General features: G+C 37.1%; 2 protein-coding genes across 7 annotated transcripts in view; both read left to right on the top strand.

The window, feature by feature from the left end:
* Nucleotides 1-11,121, top strand: part of stard13b (StAR related lipid transfer domain containing 13b) — a 114,204-nt gene extending 103,083 nt beyond the window's left edge. For all 5 annotated transcript variants that reach the window (XM_073817282.1, XM_073817283.1, XM_073817285.1 and 2 more), the window contains 11 exons: nt 2,117-2,180; nt 2,750-4,128; nt 4,752-4,922; nt 5,796-5,955; nt 6,070-6,268; nt 6,352-6,565; nt 7,445-7,565; nt 7,733-7,969; nt 8,052-8,269; nt 9,783-9,959; nt 10,064-11,121. In XM_073817282.1, coding sequence (XP_073673383.1) covers nt 2,117-2,180; nt 2,750-4,128; nt 4,752-4,922; nt 5,796-5,955; nt 6,070-6,268; nt 6,352-6,565; nt 7,445-7,565; nt 7,733-7,969; nt 8,052-8,269; nt 9,783-9,959; nt 10,064-10,181 — 3,058 coding nt within the window. In that variant the 3' untranslated portion in view covers nt 10,182-11,121. The remainder of the gene's footprint in view (nt 1-2,116; nt 2,181-2,749; nt 4,129-4,751; nt 4,923-5,795; nt 5,956-6,069; nt 6,269-6,351; nt 6,566-7,444; nt 7,566-7,732; nt 7,970-8,051; nt 8,270-9,782; nt 9,960-10,063) is intronic.
* Nucleotides 11,122-15,617: 4,496 nt separating this feature from the next.
* nbeab (neurobeachin b) overlaps nt 15,618-19,455 on the top strand; it is a 401,639-nt gene continuing 397,801 nt past the window's right edge. The window contains exon 1 of one of the 2 annotated variants that reach the window (XM_073817484.1): nt 15,618-15,887. In XM_073817484.1, coding sequence (XP_073673585.1) covers nt 15,618-15,887 — 270 coding nt within the window. The remainder of the gene's footprint in view (nt 15,888-19,455) is intronic. The other variant, XM_073817485.1, reaches the window with a different exon arrangement.

Here is a 19,455-nt window from a genome sequence, read left to right on the forward strand (position 1 = left end):
GACTGGTTTTGTAGTCCAGTGTCACATATTGTCAGAAAGTCTTTGCTGTTAAAGGGATTGCAGCCAATGAGCTTATTGCTCAACATTCGAATATTCGGCTAGTGATTGCTTTATCAGTTTCGGCATGCTTCAGAAACCCTCCACCATCCCCAGCTCCACCTGTATTGATCTGCCACGGGGTGATTTCATGTATGTTATATTATGTGGTTATTTTATGTTATATGTGCAGCAGATCAAACACATTAAAGCATTAGTTCACTTCTAGAATAAATATTTTCTGAAAATTTACTCACCCCCATGTCATCCAAGATGTTCATGTCTTTCTTTGGGCACTTTTTTTGTTTTTTTAAGGAATACATTTAAGTATTTATAGTGGACTTCAGTGGGAAGCAACGGTTTGAAGGTCCAAATTGCAATTTCAATGCAGGCTCAACATTTATGCAGGCTTTAACATATATATATATATATATATATATATATATATATATATATATAAATGTATATACTTTTTAACCAGCTTTGCAATGCACACGCGTGTCTTCATGCATTGTGTAATCACGTTAGAAAAGTCTTGTTGCATGGTTAGTTCTTCACCTATGTACTTAATATTAAAATCGTCCAACATCATTGTTTTACCTTTTTTGTTGAGGGCGTTTGACTTTCTTTGCACGTTCGCTTTGTAAACACTGGGTCGGTACTTCCACCTATGTCAGGCTTGCGTGATTCTGTAATGTGTCAGATCAAGCTAGTGAAAGATGAGCATTTGTGGTTGAAAAGTATATATATTTGTATTTATTTTTAGAAAATGACTGATCGTTACACTAGATAAGACCCTTATTCCTTGGCTGGAACCATGTAGAGCCTTTTGAAGCTGCATTGAAACTGCAGTTTGGACCTTCAACCCATTGGCCACTATTGAAGTCCAATATATGGAGAAAAATGTTATATCTTTTCCCCAAAAACTTAATTCATTTTTGACTGAAGAAACAAAGACATGAACATCTTGGATGACAGGGGAATGATTAAATTATCGGGAAATTTTTATTCTGGAAGTGAACTAATCCTTTAACATTGCCATGTATATTACCATGCTAAGCGCTCCGAGAGTTGTCATGACAGAAATATATTCAATGAGAACAATGTTAAAAATTATGATCTCTCATCTTACTAAAACCAGTTTTATTCTTCTTATTCAGTGTTCTGCGGCTAGTGTCTTTCTGTTCTCTACATTACGTCTCGACTGTGTTCTGTTTTATATCTGAAGTCTTAACTGTCACAGCACACACACAGACCACTGAACAATATAAAGAGTCATAAAATGTCATGATTATTACATCACAAACATCAGCTTGGTTTCCAGGCATGCTTGAGGCACGTAATGTGTTGTCGTCTTTTCCACATTATTTTTTATTTCCCTTTATAGCATTAACAGTTTTTATAAATCTTGCCCACACGCTTTTAGATCAGGAAGAGACATCCATATTCCTTTTACTTTTTATTTGAAATGTTGATATGTTGCTTTAAGACCTTTATTGTGAATGGTTGTAAGTGAAATGAATGCCCAGACTAGTTCAAGGACATTGTCAGAAGCTCAGAAAGCTGCTTTACTTTCATCCCAAAATCATTTTTCATTTTTGACGGACCACGCAAGTGACTGAAAGGGAAAGACCTATTTTCAGGAGGTTTTGGGAATGGCTTCAAAGAAAAGCAAGCGCTTATGGTTTTTGTAGGGTTTTGTCAATTTGAGGGGAAAAACAGGCCTCTCAGACCTGGAGGAGTGACTATGTGGCAGCTGGAATCAACACCACATTAGTTGCTCTTGAGGGCCATTGAAAACCATGACAACTGCAGCTCGCAAGCTTTCGCCAATTAAAAGCAAGCGACCATGAGAGCGAGTAGGACATTGGCCAATTATTGTGCCTAATTAGGTTTGCTGCTCTCCAGAGCTGAGTGTTGGATAGCAGGGACATAGATCTTATAGCTTGATTATATTAGAAACGGCCACAGAAGACGGTGCTGACATTGTGTCCACATCCCCACTGTATATGCCATGCAAAATAAAGCCAGTTGGAAGGAAAGGATTTTAAATTATTATTCAATTTTTTGTCCCATTCAGGCGACTGAATACATTAAACAAATGTGCCTCCATGAAACTTGACGTGAACCTTCCCAAGAAAAAAGTAAGTGATGCATTATTTCTCTTTAACCTTGTGTCAGTGTGCATTGTTCTGGTGATTTAATGTTGTAGCAGTTATACTGCTAGAATCAGGATGGTTATCATGTCTATAAAGAAGCGATACAGAGATTAGCGTCATATGCCGCGTGTACTATCTCTATAAAAACCACTACAAACCTTTTGTTATCACAATAAACTTGATATATGAGAGTGCCACTAGCATAGTCAATGTGTGAATTGATATAACTGTTTTCTCTCTTAAGGCATAGTATCTTATTTGTATCACCTAAAGATATTGAATAGAAACTGTTATATCACACTGGTTATGTAATCATTTAACAGAGGAAGGAATGTGCCCTTTGAAAACATGAAAAACTCATTTGAGTGAATCTAAACTGTTACCTCTGGGGGTTCTGGATTGTGGGGAAGGAAAAAGGGAAAAAAATAAGACAGTGAAAGAAAGGGAGTTTTCTCAAAGGATTGGGATGGTATTCAAGTCTTGTGTTGAATTGCTAATGTAGTAAAGGCAATAGAAAGAAAGACATATTTACTCATTCCCTTGTTAACCCTCAGAGTGAAGACTCGGATGAAGATGACCTCTTTGCCATCAGTGACAAATGGACCTTTGAATGGAGCAGTCGCCGCTGGTCCAGACTCCAAGACATCGATTGCCTGCTGAGGGGTGTGGAGAACAAGAACCCAGGGGAACACTCTGCCCTCCGGACGACAACCAGCAGCGAGAGCGTTCTGACAGACTTGAGTGAGCCAGAGGTCTCCTCCATCCACAGCGAGAGCAGCGGCGGGAGTGGTGGCATTCGTGCGCATAGCGCCGAAGACTCGGACAGTTCGCACCGCACCTGCTCGGACTCCGCAACCATGCCCGACCACACATCACTAGGAGTGGCCCATCTCTCTTCAGATCTTTCGAGCTACGGTTCACTGCCTGTCAAGCATAGCAAGCGAGGACGAACACGAGCCAAGGAGTTCTTGCGGCGCATGGAAGCTTTGCAGTTACGCGGAGCGATGGGTGGCGGAGGGAACAGGAGTCTTGTTATAAGTGCCCCGGTTCTCCAACAAGAACCGCAGACTGTAAAAACTCTCCGCTGTGTGGAGATCATCAATGGAGATGTGAGTCTAGCAGACCCACCTTCTGAAATGGGGTTGCCCTCTCAATCTAGCAGTGAAGGGAGCAGCAGCCAGTCCAGTGGGAGTGCCGTCAGTACACCAAACATGAAGGAACGCAATGTCCACCGGGCCGATCACAAGCGAAGTGGGATGTACCTAGAGGACTTGGATGTGTTCACCAGTCTCATCCAGGGTAAGCGTGTGGCTGAGCAGAACCGACGCAATGAGTTCCGCTCCTACGAGGACCTGGTGGTGCATATCCCTAAAGATCACAAGCCTGGAACCTTTCCCAAAGCTTTGTCCATCGAGAGTCTTTCACCCTCGACGGCAACCTCCATCAACTGGCACTCGGCAAGCATGGACTCGGAAGTCCAGCGTCCACCTAGCATCAAAGAACCTCGACCCATCACACAGTGCTGCAACAGAGGCAGTCGGATTAGCATTTACGACAACGTACCTGGCTCGCACCTCTATGCCAGCACCGGCGATCTCATAGACTTGGAAAAGGAAGACCTTTTCCCACATTTGGACGATATTCTGCAGCATGTAAATGGGCTGCAACAGATCGTGGACCACTGGTCCAAGAATGTACTGCCCAATAGTGAAAATGCGGGGAAGGAGCGAGTTGAGCTTGTTGGGGAAAGGCAAGTCGACCTGCAATCATCCAGCCAGATCACGCTGGATTTTGAGGGACACTCAGTGATGGAGGATCAGGCCACCCCCAGTGATGTAGAGAGAGACGGAGTGTCACTTAATGAGACAGAATCCACAGGAATGAGGGAAAGGAGAGACTCAGGGGTCGGGGCTTCACTTACTAGACCAAGACGGTAAGATTCAAAGCTAACAATGCTATGCTATATGTGTTGCGTGGGGATCCCTTAAAGGGATAGTTCATGCAAAATGAAAATTATCATTAATTACTCACCTTCATGTCGTTCCAAACATGTAAGACCTTTGTTCATCTTCGGAACTCAAATTAAGATATTTTCGATGAAATCCGAGAGCTTTCTAGACAGCAAGAGTCCTACCAAATTCAATGCCCAGGAAGGTACCAAGAACATTGACAAAATAGTGCATGTGACTGGTTCAATGGTAAATTTATAAAGCTACGAGAATACTTTGTGTCCGTAAATAGAAAACAAAAATAACAACTTTATTCAACAATTCTTTTCCCACGGGTTACCCTCTTTCACAATTATCAAGTGTACCACGACACGAATGAAGGAAGGTCTTAAGGGTTTGGAACGATATTAGGATGAGAAATTAATAACAGAATTTTCATTTTTGGATTGAACTATCCCTTTAAGCTTGAATAGAAACATTTGAATACAATCTGTTTACTGGTTGAAATAGCAAATTTTAAATGCTGTTTTAGTTGGTTATTCTCAAAGTCAGCTATTCATTCGCCCCAGGTTTGAATACCTAACATGGTTACCCATTCTTTGTTTAGCTTGCGATGGCCCAGCTTCCAGATTTCCAACCGCCTCAGCCATTCGGTCGCCTCTCTCCAGATCACCAGCCAATCTGCGGCCCAGCTTAGCCTGCTACAGAAATTTTCCTTGCTCCGTCTCACTGCCATTATGGAGAAGTACTCCATGTCCAACAAACATGGCTGGACCTGGTAAGAATCTGTTGGAAAAATGACCAGATCCTATGAGATTTACAGCTTTAGTGCAGCTTAAAGGTTCCTTTTCTAAAACGTTGTTGTAATTAGAGGGCAGCAGTAAAACCTAGCCCTCTACTGGTCACTATTGTTACTGCATCCTGCTGTTAAGAAAACTCTAATGCAAAATTCAGTTCATACTGAATAATACGGTGTATTATTGTAATCCCAATGTCATCCAAGATGTTCATGTCTTTCTTTCTTCAGTCGAAAAAAATTAAGGTTTTTGAGAAAAAAATTTCAGAATTTTTTTTCATATAGTGAAAAACTTCAACGGGAACTTCATATAGTGAAAGACTTCAACGGGAACCAATGGGTTGAAGGTCCAAACTGCAGTTTTAAGTGCAGCTTCGACCCAGTGTTTACAAAGCAAACGTGCAAAGTCAAACACCCTTTAAAAAAAGGGTAAAACAACAATGTTAGACACTTTTGAAGTACCTTAACTTTTTTAACCGAAGTACACAAAGAATTAACCACATGTGACCTTCCAACATGATTTTTTTTTTGAAAAAGACCAATCATTTTGCTAAGTAAGACCCTTATTGCTCGACTGGGATCATGTAGAGTCCTTTAAAGCTGCATTAAAACTGCAACATGGAGCTTCAACCAGTTGGCTCCTATTGAAGTCCACTATATAGAGAAAAAACCTGGAGTGTTTTCCTTAAAAACCTTAATTTTTTTCGACTGAAGAAAGAAAGACATGAACATGTTGGATGACATGGGAGTGAATAAATTGTACTGTGACTTTACTGCATCCAAAACATGGAAATAGCTTATTTGGTATAAAAGCCCCACTCATATTATTTAATCAAGGTGTTTTGTATCTTTCAGGGCTGTGCCAAAGTTTATGAAGAGGATGAAGGTTCCAGACTATAAGGATAAGAATGTGTTCGGGGTTCCACTGATTGTGCACGTGCAACGTTTTGGTCAACCTTTACCTCTTGGTATCCAGCAGGCTTTGCGGTACCTAAGGAGCCAATGCCTCGATCAGGTTAGTCAGGGTCATCAAATCAGCAATATAATTTATATTTAAAATGCACAATTTCTTATTTTCAATGTAAAAACACAGAAAAGTCACAGTATAAAATTGTCTCCTGTTTCTTAGGTGGGTCTTTTTCGCAAGTCAGGAGTGAAGTCTCGTATCCAAGCTCTCAGACAGATGAATGAGAATTCTCCAGATGATGTCAACTATGAAGACCAGTCTGCGTACGATGTGGCCGACATGGTCAAACAGTTCTTCAGGGACCTGCCTGAGCCACTTCTGACCAGCAAACTGGGCGAAACCTTCCTTCACATTTACCAATGTAAGAAGACTTTCCAACTCTAACCCCTCTCCTACATCCAACTCATAATCTTGGAAGTCACCTGATCCTTGTTTCTTCTTTAGATGTGCCCAAAGAGCAGCGCTTGCAGGCTGTGCAGGCAGCCATCATGCTGATGTCGGATGAAAACAGAGAGGTACTGCAAACACTGCTATGCTTCCTGAGCGATGTCACTTCCTCTGTGCAAGAGAACCAAATGACACCCATGAATATCGCAGTGTGCCTGGCACCTTCACTTTTTCATCTCAACATCCTGAAGAAGGACAATCTTGCACCAAGGTAAATAACATATCTACTCTTAATCTACAATGATATATATTGTTAATACTATCCATCCATCCATCCATCCATCAGGAAAACATTTTTATAAATATTGTAGAATTCATTGATGTGTTAATGCTACACTTTTTAGGCCATTATAATTTCAAATAAATGTGATTTAAAATGTCCAAATAATTAATATGGAGTATTACTTAAATTTTTTACACAACAGTTGAGGTCAAAAGTGTACATACAGTTTGCAGAATCTGCTAAATGTTAATTATTTTACCAAAATAAGATGGATCATACAAAACGCATGTTATTTTTAATTTAGTACTGACCCGAATAAGATATCTCACATAAAAGATGCCATTTCAGCATTTTGTGTATTTAAACTCCCTTTCCAACAATGACTGTAGGATTTTGAGATCCATCTTTTCACACTGAGGACAACTGACATACCCATATGCAATTATTTCAGAAGGAAACACAATGCATTAAGAGCCGGGGGTGAAAACTTTTTGAATTTGAAGATCAGGGTAAATTTTACTTATTTTGTCTTCTGGGAAACATGTAAGCATCTTCTGTAGCTTCTGAAGGGCAGTACTAAATGAAAAAAACAATAGGATATTTACTGTTGGCAAAATAAGAAAAATGTACACATCTTCATTCTGTTCAAAAGTTTTCACCCCTGGCTCCTAATGCCTCTTTTTTCCTTCTGAAGGATTAGTGAGCGGTTGAACCTTCTGTAATAGTTGCGTATGAGTCCCTCAGCTGTCCTCAGTGTGAAAAGATGGATCTCAAAATCATACAGTCATTGTTAAAAAGGGTTGAAATACACAAAAAATGCTCAAAAACCAAATCTTAACTAAATCATTTTTAAAAATCTGTCTACAGAGCTATGCAGATGCAGAAAAAGTATGCTACAGGGAGACCAGACCAAAAGGACCTGAATGAAAACCTGGCTGCCACTCAGGGCCTGGCACACATGATCACAGAGTGCAACCGCTTGTTTGAGGTGAGACACACACATCTATTTCACATGATGATGATTTGACCTACTTCTTTTAAATACTGCAATGTATTTATAACACAACCATTATGCCCACAAATCTAATTCCCTGTTTTTATTTGCCTTTTCAATGATCTCTAATGCAGAACACATATTGTTTTATTTTTCCTCAGATTCCACATGAAATGGTGACACAGTCACGAAACTCCTACGTGGAGGCCGAGCTCCAGGCTCCCACGATTGAGGAGCTCTGTAAGCGGCAACATCAAGAGGAAGAGGGGGAAGATGAAGGCTCTTGGCCTGCATTCATAGAGGCCAGGCTACAGGGTCTCCTCAAAGAATCACGGGAAAAAGCCAAAGGTTGGGTGTCCTGCCAGAGCACCGGCAACACAGAGCTGTCCTATAAGAAGGTATGACTGGAAGATTCAGACTTTTCACAATACGACATAAACATTAGAGAGTGCTAAATGAAGTTCTCTGGTTTAACTCCAGGTGGGTGATGGGAACCCTCTGCGGCGTTGGCGGGTCTCGGTGGAGGTGGAAGCCCCTCCATCGGTGGTTCTAAACCGTGTTCTTCGGGAACGCCACCTGTGGGATGTGGATCTGATGAATTGGAAAGTGTGTGAGGTTCTGGACAGGCAGACGGAAGTGTTCCAATATGTCCTCAACTGTATGCCGCCACATCCCAGCAGAGACTTTTTAGTGCTCAGGTGAGTCCGGAACTTGGTTCTTTCTGTTTTTTCTTTTGTTTGGTTTTTTAAACGATAGACAGATTTATGGAGCAATGGTTAAATGAATGAGGTAACAGGGTTCCACAGTCATGCAAAACTCTGAAATTCTGGTGAATTTTGGTAGAAGACTTGGGAAAGTCATATAAATCAGTAAAAAAAAAAAATACACTACCAGTCAAAAGTTTTTTTTACAATTTGTAAAGTTTTTAAAGAAGACTCTTCTGCACAACAAGCCTGCATTTATTTGATGCAAAGTACAACAAAAACAGTAAAAGATTTCTTTTTGAATATATTTTAAAATGTAATTTATTCCTGTGATTTCAAAGCTGATATTTTAGCGTCATTACTCCAGTCACATGATCCTTCGAAAAACTTTTTAATATTTTAGAATATTGAATACAGCTGAGTAGACTTTTTTTTCAGGTTTCTATTATGAAAAACAGCATTAATCTGAAATAGAATCTTTTGTAACATTTTAAATGTCTTTATCATCACTTTTGATCAATTTATAGCATCCTTGCTAAATAATAGTATTCATTTCAATAATTTCTTTCACAAAAAAAAACCTAATAAAATAATACCAACGTCCAAGGTTTTGCTCATTTGTCAGTAAGAATTTTTTATTTAAAAACACAATAAAATTGAATATTCTCTCTTATTCTTTAAATAGTCATTCTTTATAGTCAAAATAAGCATGTTGTTTGAATTTTTACATAAAAACTGTTACACTGAATGACAATGTAACATTATTTCAACCAAATTCTGACATTTTATTCTCCAAAAACTTATTTGAAACCTTAAAAGTAGACACTTTACTTACATTTAATGTGCTTTCTATAGACATAAAATCAAAATGTAAAATCAAATGTAAATTTAAAATTATAAATTATAAAAAACATACACACACACACACACACACACACACACACACACACATATATATATATATATATATATATATATATATATATTAAAATTACAGAAAAAACTGTAATATTGTGACATTTTTATGCAATTTAAAATAGTGGTTTTCTGTTTTAATATACTTTAAAATATAATTTATTCCTGTGATGCAAAGCTGAATTTTCAGCATCATTCGCAGCACAACTGTTTCCAACATTGATAATAAAAATAATAAATCAGTATATTAAGAATGATTTCTGAAGGATCATGTGACACTGAAGATTGGAGTAATGGCTGAAGAAAATTCAGCTTTGCATTACAGAAATAAATTATATTTTAAAGTATATTAAAATAAAAAAAAGTACAATAATATTTCATATTACTTTCACTAATATTTCAGTATTTTTGATTAAATAAATGGAACTTTGATGAGCATAAGAGACGTTTATTTTTTTTTTATGTTTGGTTTTTAAGAGTTAATTAATTATTTAGTAGTAGAATATGTGGATGGATTTACAGTTTAGATCACAGATGACTGTTTACTGCAGCATTTTTTTTTTAATAAAGTAACACTGGTGTTTGTGCTCAGGTCGTGGAGGACGGATCTCCCACGGGGGACGTGTTCTCTGGTGTCTGTGTCTATTGAGCATGAGGACTGTCCACCTATAGGGGGCATCAGAGCTATAGTGATGGAATCCAATTACTTACTGGAGCCCTGTGGCTCTGGCAAGTCCAGACTCACCCATATCTGCAGAGTGGACCTGAAGTGAGTATATATAGCTGACTCACTCACACACACAAATAGTAACAGCTTTTTTCATAGAAATGAATACACATCAGTGTGGTCACATCCTATACTTATTTTTTCAGGGGGAGAACTCCAGAATGGTATAACAAAGCATTCGGACACCTTTGCGCCGCTGAAGCTGCTCGCATTCGCAACTCCTTCCAGCCGATCCACACGGACGGTCCAGAAACAAAGATTTGAGCCGTGCTATCAGTCTGGAAACTGAAATCTCAGTTCTGGGACTCCTGAGAAATTTCTGCCCTTTTGCACAATGGGCAGAGTTGCCTGGTTTGGGTAATAAACCCAAATGGGAATGTCGTCGACTTACCAGTGTACCTTTAGCTTGTCCGTTTTGTAATATTATCTTATTGTAACTATTATTATTTGTATTATAATTAATTATTTTATTCTTTTATATGATCTTATACAATGTATAGGACAACTAAGCTCTTAAGTGCTTCTGGGAAGCATATATTTTATTTAATTAAAAAAAGAAAGCTATATTTGCACATGCATGCACCGCATGTCCATGTATGTGTTTGTTTGTATTGTGTGTGTCTACACACATCTTGTATAGACTATATATATAAATATATATATTTAAATGCTCATGTAGTACGAATATTATGTATACATGTGTTTGATATCTCCTTTTGCACAGATATCAGTTTAATTCATATGGTACAAAATGTTACTTGGTTGTAAGCTGAGTTACTTTGCTTTCTCCGTTTGTATTGTAATGTTTGTCCTTGAATGAGTGTAATATTATGGAATTTTTACTTGCTTGTTTTGAAAGATGGACAAAATGACTTGGGTTTGATTTTCTCAGACCTGCTTTTGTAGTACTGGATTACATTAATGACAAAGAGACAATGATTTTTAATTAAACTGTAAATGAATGAATATTAATTTGTTTACAGTCTATTTAATGCCTATTTTGATTCCTATCATCATGGTTATTGATATAATATAATAAATAATACCAGAATCAAAATCCTACACTACCTGGTCAAAATTTTGGGGTCATTATTTGTTTATTTTAATAAAATGTATAGTTTTATTCAGCAAGGGTGCATTCAATTCCTCAAAAGTGACAACAAAGACATGTATAAATATGATAATAAAGACTATTTTAAATAAATGCAGATCTTTTGAGCTTTCTATAAATCAATTCATAAAAAAAAATCTACTAAAATATTCAGCAGCACAATAATGATCACCACTTCAGCACTTTATAATGATTTCTAAAGGATAATGTGAAACTTAAATTATATTGACACAATTGTAATAAATTGTAATGTTAATATTCTGCAATATTACACATTATTACTGGTATTTTTGAGCAAATAAATGCATTCTTGGTGAGCATAAGATTTATTTTACACCAGCATTTGCTTAACACAAACCTGCAGTACTGAAACTGCCGAAGTACTTCTGTTATCCACTAGATGTCAGTGTTTATCTATGACAAACTTTTCCTTCCTTTTAATGACTGCCAGATTTTATTGGTAAATACAAAAAATAGCTTCAAAAGCTGTTGTTTCAACAGATCTCTCAGCTTGTTTACTGTTTTGATATTTAAATGTTTAACAACTTGTTTGGATGTTAAAATTGAGAACAATAATGCTACAAACAAAAAGGATAAATTTTTAATGCGTGTTTAAATAATAATGAAGTGCATTGATTACCCTACACCAAATGAACTTTGAACAACTCTTCCTTGCTGTAAATAAATGTAGGTGGATTTATAAACATCTGGCAGCATCACAGATGGACACAGACACACTATCTTACACGTTCACTCTCTTCAAAGATCAAACCTCATGGTGCGGTTTTCAGCAGACAGCAGAAGAATAAATCCATCAGATGGCCTCTGTCATCTAGTGAACTGTGTGGTTTATATAGCCTAGCATCAGACTGACAGAATATAAATGTCTTCTCACCACAGTGAGTCAAAACAGTTGTCAAATGACACAGATTCACAAAAAGATCCACATTGGTCCTGCTAAAAAAACAAACAAACAAATTGATGGTCGTGTTTGTAAACACCAGTTCAACTGTTTTTGTGAAACACAACTCCTTATTTGTTATAAAGGAGGTATTGGATCAGGAATAATCAAGCCAGGTTGAACATCTGTCATATTCATTCCAAAATCGTAATAACATCATTAATTTCACTGTAATGCAGTCAGACTTTTTGTCTCTTCTGATTATTTTCTAGCTTCGTCTAAATAAAAGATTGAAAACTTCCCTTAATGAGGTTGGGAACGTTATTGCACACTTCAATATGTCTAAATACAAGACCTTTGAGATTTGAGCTGTCTTCACATATACAGTATATAATTAAAAAATTAAGCATGGTTTGCTAAAATGTCACATATATTAAATGTATTAATTGCACCTGTGATGCTTATTACTTAGCATTTGTCTTTTGTCATGATCATATACAGCCAAGCAGTCATTTGCAAAAATATTTTAAACAATATTTACACTTATAGCTAAATATACACTTTGACCACAGTAGTGCTGGCTTCAGTTAGGCTACGCAGATAAGCGGACTGATATATAGCAGTGCCATTAGCAATTTGAGTTCTCTTTAACGAACTAACTTTTTTCTTTGGCGTGAAAAAGACATAAAAGTAGCACCAGCTTCAGTAATGCGGTTGAGCAGATTGATATACCATCACCACTGAAGTTTCGCCACTATAATTTTTTAGCAATTATAAGGTATTTTAAATTTATATAGTAAACTTATATAATAGATAGATAGATAATACCTTACATTTTTATACAGTGCTTTTCTGGATGCTCAAAGCGCTTTACATGAAGGGGGAATCTCCTCATCCACCACCAATGTGCAGCATCCACCTGGATGATTTGTCGGCAGCCATATTGCACCAGAACGCCCACCTCACGCCAGCTTACTGGTGGAGAGGAGACAGAGTGATGAAGCCAATCAGAATATGTGGATGATTAGGAGGCTGTGATGCTCAAAGGCCAATGGGCGAATTTGGCCAGGATCCCGGGGTTACACCCCTACTCTTTTTCGAAAGACATCCTGGGATTTTTAATGACCTCGGTTTAACATTTTACCTGAAAGACCCATTCAGGTACCAGGCTCAACCCTGCTTAGCTTCAGTGGGCGACCAGTCTTGGGCTACAGGGTGATATGGCTGCAATAGATAGATAATTATAAGACGTTTTATTATTAGACGTTAAGGGGCCGTTCACATGTCGCGCCTAAAAACGCGTGGAAAACGCTAGGCGCGCCGCTTTCTTTGGGGCCGTTCACATGAAGCGTCTTTTGCGCGCGCAAGCTCGTTATTTCAAATGGAGACGCGCGGCATATTGGAAGCGACGCGGTCGCTCGTTTTTTCCAGGCGCGTCCGCGCCGCATCGATTTAAAAACATCTCAACTTTTCAGAATGTCGCAAGCGCACCGCAGGTCATGTGACATGAACTAACCAATCAGCTTCCTCACGTTTTTCGTTACATTGAAACCTCAGAAGAAACTCATCATTGTGGTCCAGGGATTTCTTGAACTTTATGATTTGTCAAGCCCCCATTATTTTGACGCTAATAGAAGAAACAATGCATGGAGACGCATAGGCTTGGAGCTAGAGCGCAACGGCAGACGCTTCCGGAGCGCAAGCCCCGAGCGCTTTGTTGATAAGTAGGAAAAGGGAGCTCTCTTTTTTTTTTGGCCATACAATAGACATGAAAGTAGCACCGGCTTCAGTAACGCGGATGTGCGGATTGATATAATGTTGCCATGAAGACCATTTTAGCAATTATAAGATATTTTAAACGTATATAGTAAACCAATAGATAGATGAAAGTAGCACCGGCTTCAGTAACGTGAATGTGCGGATTGATATAACGATTCCACTGAAGACTAGAATTTGAGCAATTAAAAGATATTTTAAACTTACATAGTAAACCGATAGATAGATAGATAGATAGATAGATAGATAGATAGATAGATAGATAGATAGATAGATAGATAGATGAAAGTAGCACCGGCTTCAGTAACGTGAATGTGCGGATTGATGTAACGATGCCACTGAAGACTATAATTTGAGCAATTAAAAGATATTTTAAACTTATAGTAAACCTATAGATAGATAGATAGATAGATAGATAGGTATCCCCTAAAGAACCAATTTTAGCATTTATAAGATGTTTTAAAGTAGCAAAAGGGAGCTCTTTTTGGCGATACAACATGAAAGTAGCACCGGCTTTAGTAAAGCGGATGAGCGGACTGATATGACGTTGCCACAAAGCTAGACCATAATTTAAGCAATTATAAGATATTTTAAACGTACATAGCAAACAGATAGATAGATATATAGATAGATAGATAGATAGATAGATAGATAGATAGATAGATAGCCCCTAACAAACTAATTTTAGCATTTATAAGATGTTTTAAAGTAGGAAAAGGGAGCTCTTTTTGGCGATACAATAGACATGAAAGTAGCAATGGCTTCAGTAACGCTGATGAGTGGATATGAGAATGAGAATGAATGCTGTATATTTTTTACAGACTATGGTCGACATACAGCATTCATTCTTCATAATTACGATGAAACATTAGTTTGAATGTCCGCTGAGGAAAGAGTTTTCTTTGTTCATAACGTTAATATCCATATCATCTGTTAAGGGTGGATTTCTGATGACAGCACTGCTCAGTGCATTTGTTAGCTGCGTCAAGCTATTGTTGAAACTAAAATAACTTCCGTTTCTAATTTTTCAGTCTTTACTGCTGACTCGTAAAACAGTCTCTTGTCGCCATCTAATGGCGGAACAATGTAACTAAAATCACCATCACGAACACACACAGTTTCGTAATACTAAACACTTTTAAATACTGTTTTATATAAAATATTATTTATTGAATAATAACATTTAATAAACAACAACAACAACAGCCATCATAAAAGTAGCTAGGGAATTCAGTCAAACGTACAAGCTCTAATATACACAACTGGATTTACATAAACATGATGAGATATCGCCAAAACTATTTGCTCTGAAACAAATAATAGTTGTAAGAGATCAAAGTCTACCCTTTAGTCAATAATAATAAATAATAACAAATCTAAATCTATCTATCTAAAAAAATGAGACGAGAAATTAGATAATTGACTCATTTTGACTGCTGCGCAGTAATCTAAATATCTTAAGTGCTTTCCTGTAGCTCCCCATATTTACCTGTTTGATCGGTACTATAATCTATATCTTCCCTTCGACCCATGAAGGTGCAGACAGGACGCACACTGCAGCCTACGGTAGTCTACTGCACATAGAGGGCGTTTTCCCAGCATGAGAAACATCTGATCGGTACACCCAGCTGGGTAATGCAAACCCACATACTACATCACTGAACACAAATCAGAGAGGGAAGCAGGAGCTCAAGTACAGTGTGCGGAGCATCTGTAGACCTGTAGTGTATACTGTGAACCTGCCACATGCGTTTGGACTCTTTACTGCACAGCCGGTGGATATTTAATCACTGTCGGAGATTTTTTCATCCCCTTAAAGTGACTGTAGATATCACATCGAACTTGATCTGACTAAGACACCTCCTTTTCTTGATGATACAGCGCTGTCTTTAAACACCGCGGCTGATAGGATATGGCGAGCGTTCAGCCGGTGGCCACGCCGGGCGACAGAGCACCTCCTCCCGGCCACAGGCAGCACGGAGCCGCTGCCGTCGCCGCGGGCTCCGGTACCGGTGATATGATGATGATGATGTCTTGCTCCGGATCGGTGGTGCTACCGGCAGGGGTGATAAACCCTTCGGTTCCGATTCGGAATATCAAGACGAAATTCGCAGTCCTCACCGGTCTCATTCAAGTCGGCGAGGTCAGCAATAGAGATATAGTGGAAACAGTGTTGAATCTGGTAAGTGACACTTCTTGTGGCTGTGTTTCCAAACATACTCAACTCACTACCTAGATAGAAAGCATTTTTGGAGCGCTTTGGACTTCAGATAGAGAGCTTTTTTGGCTATAAGACTGGCTTTGGTCACATTGCATGAACCCCATGAATGAATGATGTTGTGATATTATATCACAGATTGTGAGTATTAGGATGCAGCTCTTATGTGCTCATTACAGTCACTGGCATATGGCAAAGTGTCTGTCATGCTTATTAACAGCAACCAAACAGGTGTCTTACTGTAGTTTACATGCAACCTGTGCTACAATTCTGCACTGAAATATTAAGTCTTGTCATTCAGTAAAAATATCTAAACATCTTTAGAAACAAGACTTTTTGTTAAAAAACTATTTGGCAATGAGGGAAAATAAACTGGAATTTAGTAAGTTTGCTTATTAAAAACTTTTATCATGTTTTAAGACTGTTCATATGTTTTACTGGACATCTAGACAAAAATCACAGTTATTTATTTATGTATTTATCTATTTGTTCAGTATATTTTAAATTGACTAATTAAAATGATAAAGTTTAATGTGTTCTTTTTCTTCAGAATTCCTTTCCAGCAACCACTAACTTGTATTTTGTCAACATAAAGTCTGTGCAGGCGATTTAATTGAATTTGTCTTACTTTATTTGAAATCATTTTTTTGAGAAGCACCCAGGCCTAAAAATGGAATTCTTTTTTAGCACTTTTTTTCCAATCTAGAATAGAATATTTTGTAGTCATTGTTAAAGGCATCATCAACATTATTTCCACTGAAAGGGCCTAATATATAGGCCTAATATATATTCACAACATCCAATGTTAGTCTGAAAGCAGTTTGCGGTTAAGAGGCGGTGGCAATGAAAGTTTGTCCTTGTGTGTCAGTGCAAGTGTTTTGTGACATTTTTCCTGTTGTTTTGCACATTGAGAATCTTTTGGTTTGATTATGCTCAGTCTTTGACTATAAAAACAGGCAGACTCATTGCGTTAATGGTCGATTTGCTGAGTATGTGTTAAAATACGCTTTCATGGAACACACACAACCTGAACCAGGGTGTTTGGTCAAACATTAAAAATCTTTAACTCTGGTGAAACGTTTTGTACTTGTTGTGATTGTTAATAACCTGAGTAATGAGCTGTCAGACAAACAACTTACCTGCAGGAAATGACTAACAGTATTGTGATATTTATCCGTCTAGGTGGGATTTTTTAGTAAACGTGATTGATTTGACTAATACAAATGTTTTTTGACCTGTGGAATGTGAATTAAGAAACCAGAGGCTCGTTCAGCAAAAACTCAGGTTCAGGTGGTTCTTTGTGACTGTTGTCTGTCTCGCACAATAGCAGCTCATGGTGAGTCAAGGAGGCGATGCTGACAGCATTTAGACAACAGGTCTGTTCCTGAGCTCACAGGTGTTGCTGTTTACGGCACGCCAGGGTGCATTTCTGATTTGACAGTAGAGCGAATAATTAATGCCCCTCCCTTAGCCACTGTTTGCTAAGGGTTCTTCAGCCAATATGTACAACATGTAACATAAACTGTTTATCAGTCAGTTTGCTGCTTAAGTGACAGAGATAGTACCTACATGTAGTACTTGCATGTAGTATTGCTGTTGCAAGAACAAAATGTCAGAGGTCAATACCAATATCAATGAAAATTGTATTATTTTTGAATCCACTGCAGAGTCTATGAAGATTCTCCGGATTTTATGCATTAATATAAGTGCAAGGTGGAATATACAAAATTTGCATTTTGTGATACAGACAGATCCTTTTGTCCATGAAATTAGGCATCCCTTGAGATTGAAACTCAGAAGGAAGTCAGAATTGTGAGATGTTAACTCCAAATTGCAAGATATAACTAATTTACCAGAAAAAGTCCAGAATTTTGTGTTATAAAATTGCGAATAAGAATTGTACGAAAAAAGTTACAAGATATAAACTTGGAATTCTGAAAAAAAAGTCAGAATTGCAAGATATAAACATCACATTTCTAGAAATAAAGTTAGAATTTTGTTATTTTAAAATTGCGAGCTTGAGAAAGAAGATTGTAAGATGTTAGCTGAAAATTGCAAAATGTAAATTTTCTAATTCTGAAAAAAAAAGTCAGAATTGCAAGATGAAAGCTCAAATCATGAGATTTGGACTAGAAATAAAGTCAGAATTGTGCTATAATCTCGCAATTCTCAAAATTCAAGATATAAACAGTCAAACTCAATATTGCATAATATAAACATGGAATTAATAGAAATAAAGTCAAAAGAGGACTTTTGTGTTATAAACTCCCGATTCTGAAAAAAATGTCAGATTTGTGAAAAGTTAACTCAATGTTGTGAGATATAAACTTGGATTTTTGAGGAAAAATGGCAGAATTGCAAGATAAATACTTAAAATTGCTGGATTTTAACTCAGAATTGCTAGAATTTGTGTGTTATAAACTTGCAGATTTGAGAAAAAAATTTGGGATTGCCAGATTTTTATTCAAATTTAGAACTGCAAGAAATAAAGTCAGAATAGCGTGCTATAAACTCACAATTCTAAAAAAAAAAAAGGTAAGAATTGCAAGATGAAAACTCAAAATTGTGAGATTTTAACTAGAAAAAAAGTCTGAATTTTGCGTTATAAACTCAATTCTGAGAAAAAAGTCAGAATTGTGAGACTTTAACTTAAAAATCACAAGATACAAACACAAAATAGCTAGGAATAAAATTCTAGGAATCTTAATTCTGAGAAAAGATGTCAGATTTTTGAGATCTTAATTCAAAATTGTGAGATCTATACTTGGAATTTTTAGAAAAATGTCAGAATTGCAAGATGAAAAAAATGTCAGATTCTGAATTGTGATATTATTATTTTTTCTCAGAATTGCAAGAAATAAAGTCTGTTATAAACTCACCATTCTGAGAAAAAGGTTGCAAGATCTTGACCCAAATTTGTAAGATATAAACATGGAGTTGCTAGAAATAAAGTCGGAATTTTGTGTTCTAAACTCATGATTATTTAAAAAAGTCAAACTGTGAGATGTGGACTTAAAATTGCCAAATATAAACATGGAATTGCAAGAAATAAAGTAAGAATTCAGTGTTTCTAATCTCATTATTCTGAGAAAAAAAGTCCAGTTGTGAGACATTGACTTAAAATTGCCATATTAACTTTTAATTTTGAGAAAAAAATCAAAATTGCGAGATTGCAACTCAAACTCAGAAAAGCATAAAAAATGTCAGAAGTATAAACTCGCACAAAAAGTCAATTGAATTTGAAATGGTGAGAAATAAAGTCAGAGAGTCACAGTAACATTTTTAACTTGGTTTGTCCTTGGAAATGGCTTTTGGTATTTCGATTTCGATATGCTTGACTTTTTGTTTTGGACTGTTGCTTTACATCAAAATAAGACAATCCATCAGTTTTTACATGAATACATCTCCAAGACAAATATGATGCTCCATTATGCAACCAAAGGTTAAGAAACATTTTTATGAAACATTTTATCCTTGCTATCAAGTCTTTTTTAGTGTATGGTCAATTTGATGCCAAAGTACTTTTGACTGT

Source organism: Garra rufa, chromosome 14 (genome assembly GCF_049309525.1).
Source record: "Garra rufa chromosome 14, GarRuf1.0, whole genome shotgun sequence".
Taxonomy (NCBI): domain Eukaryota; kingdom Metazoa; phylum Chordata; class Actinopteri; order Cypriniformes; family Cyprinidae; genus Garra; species Garra rufa.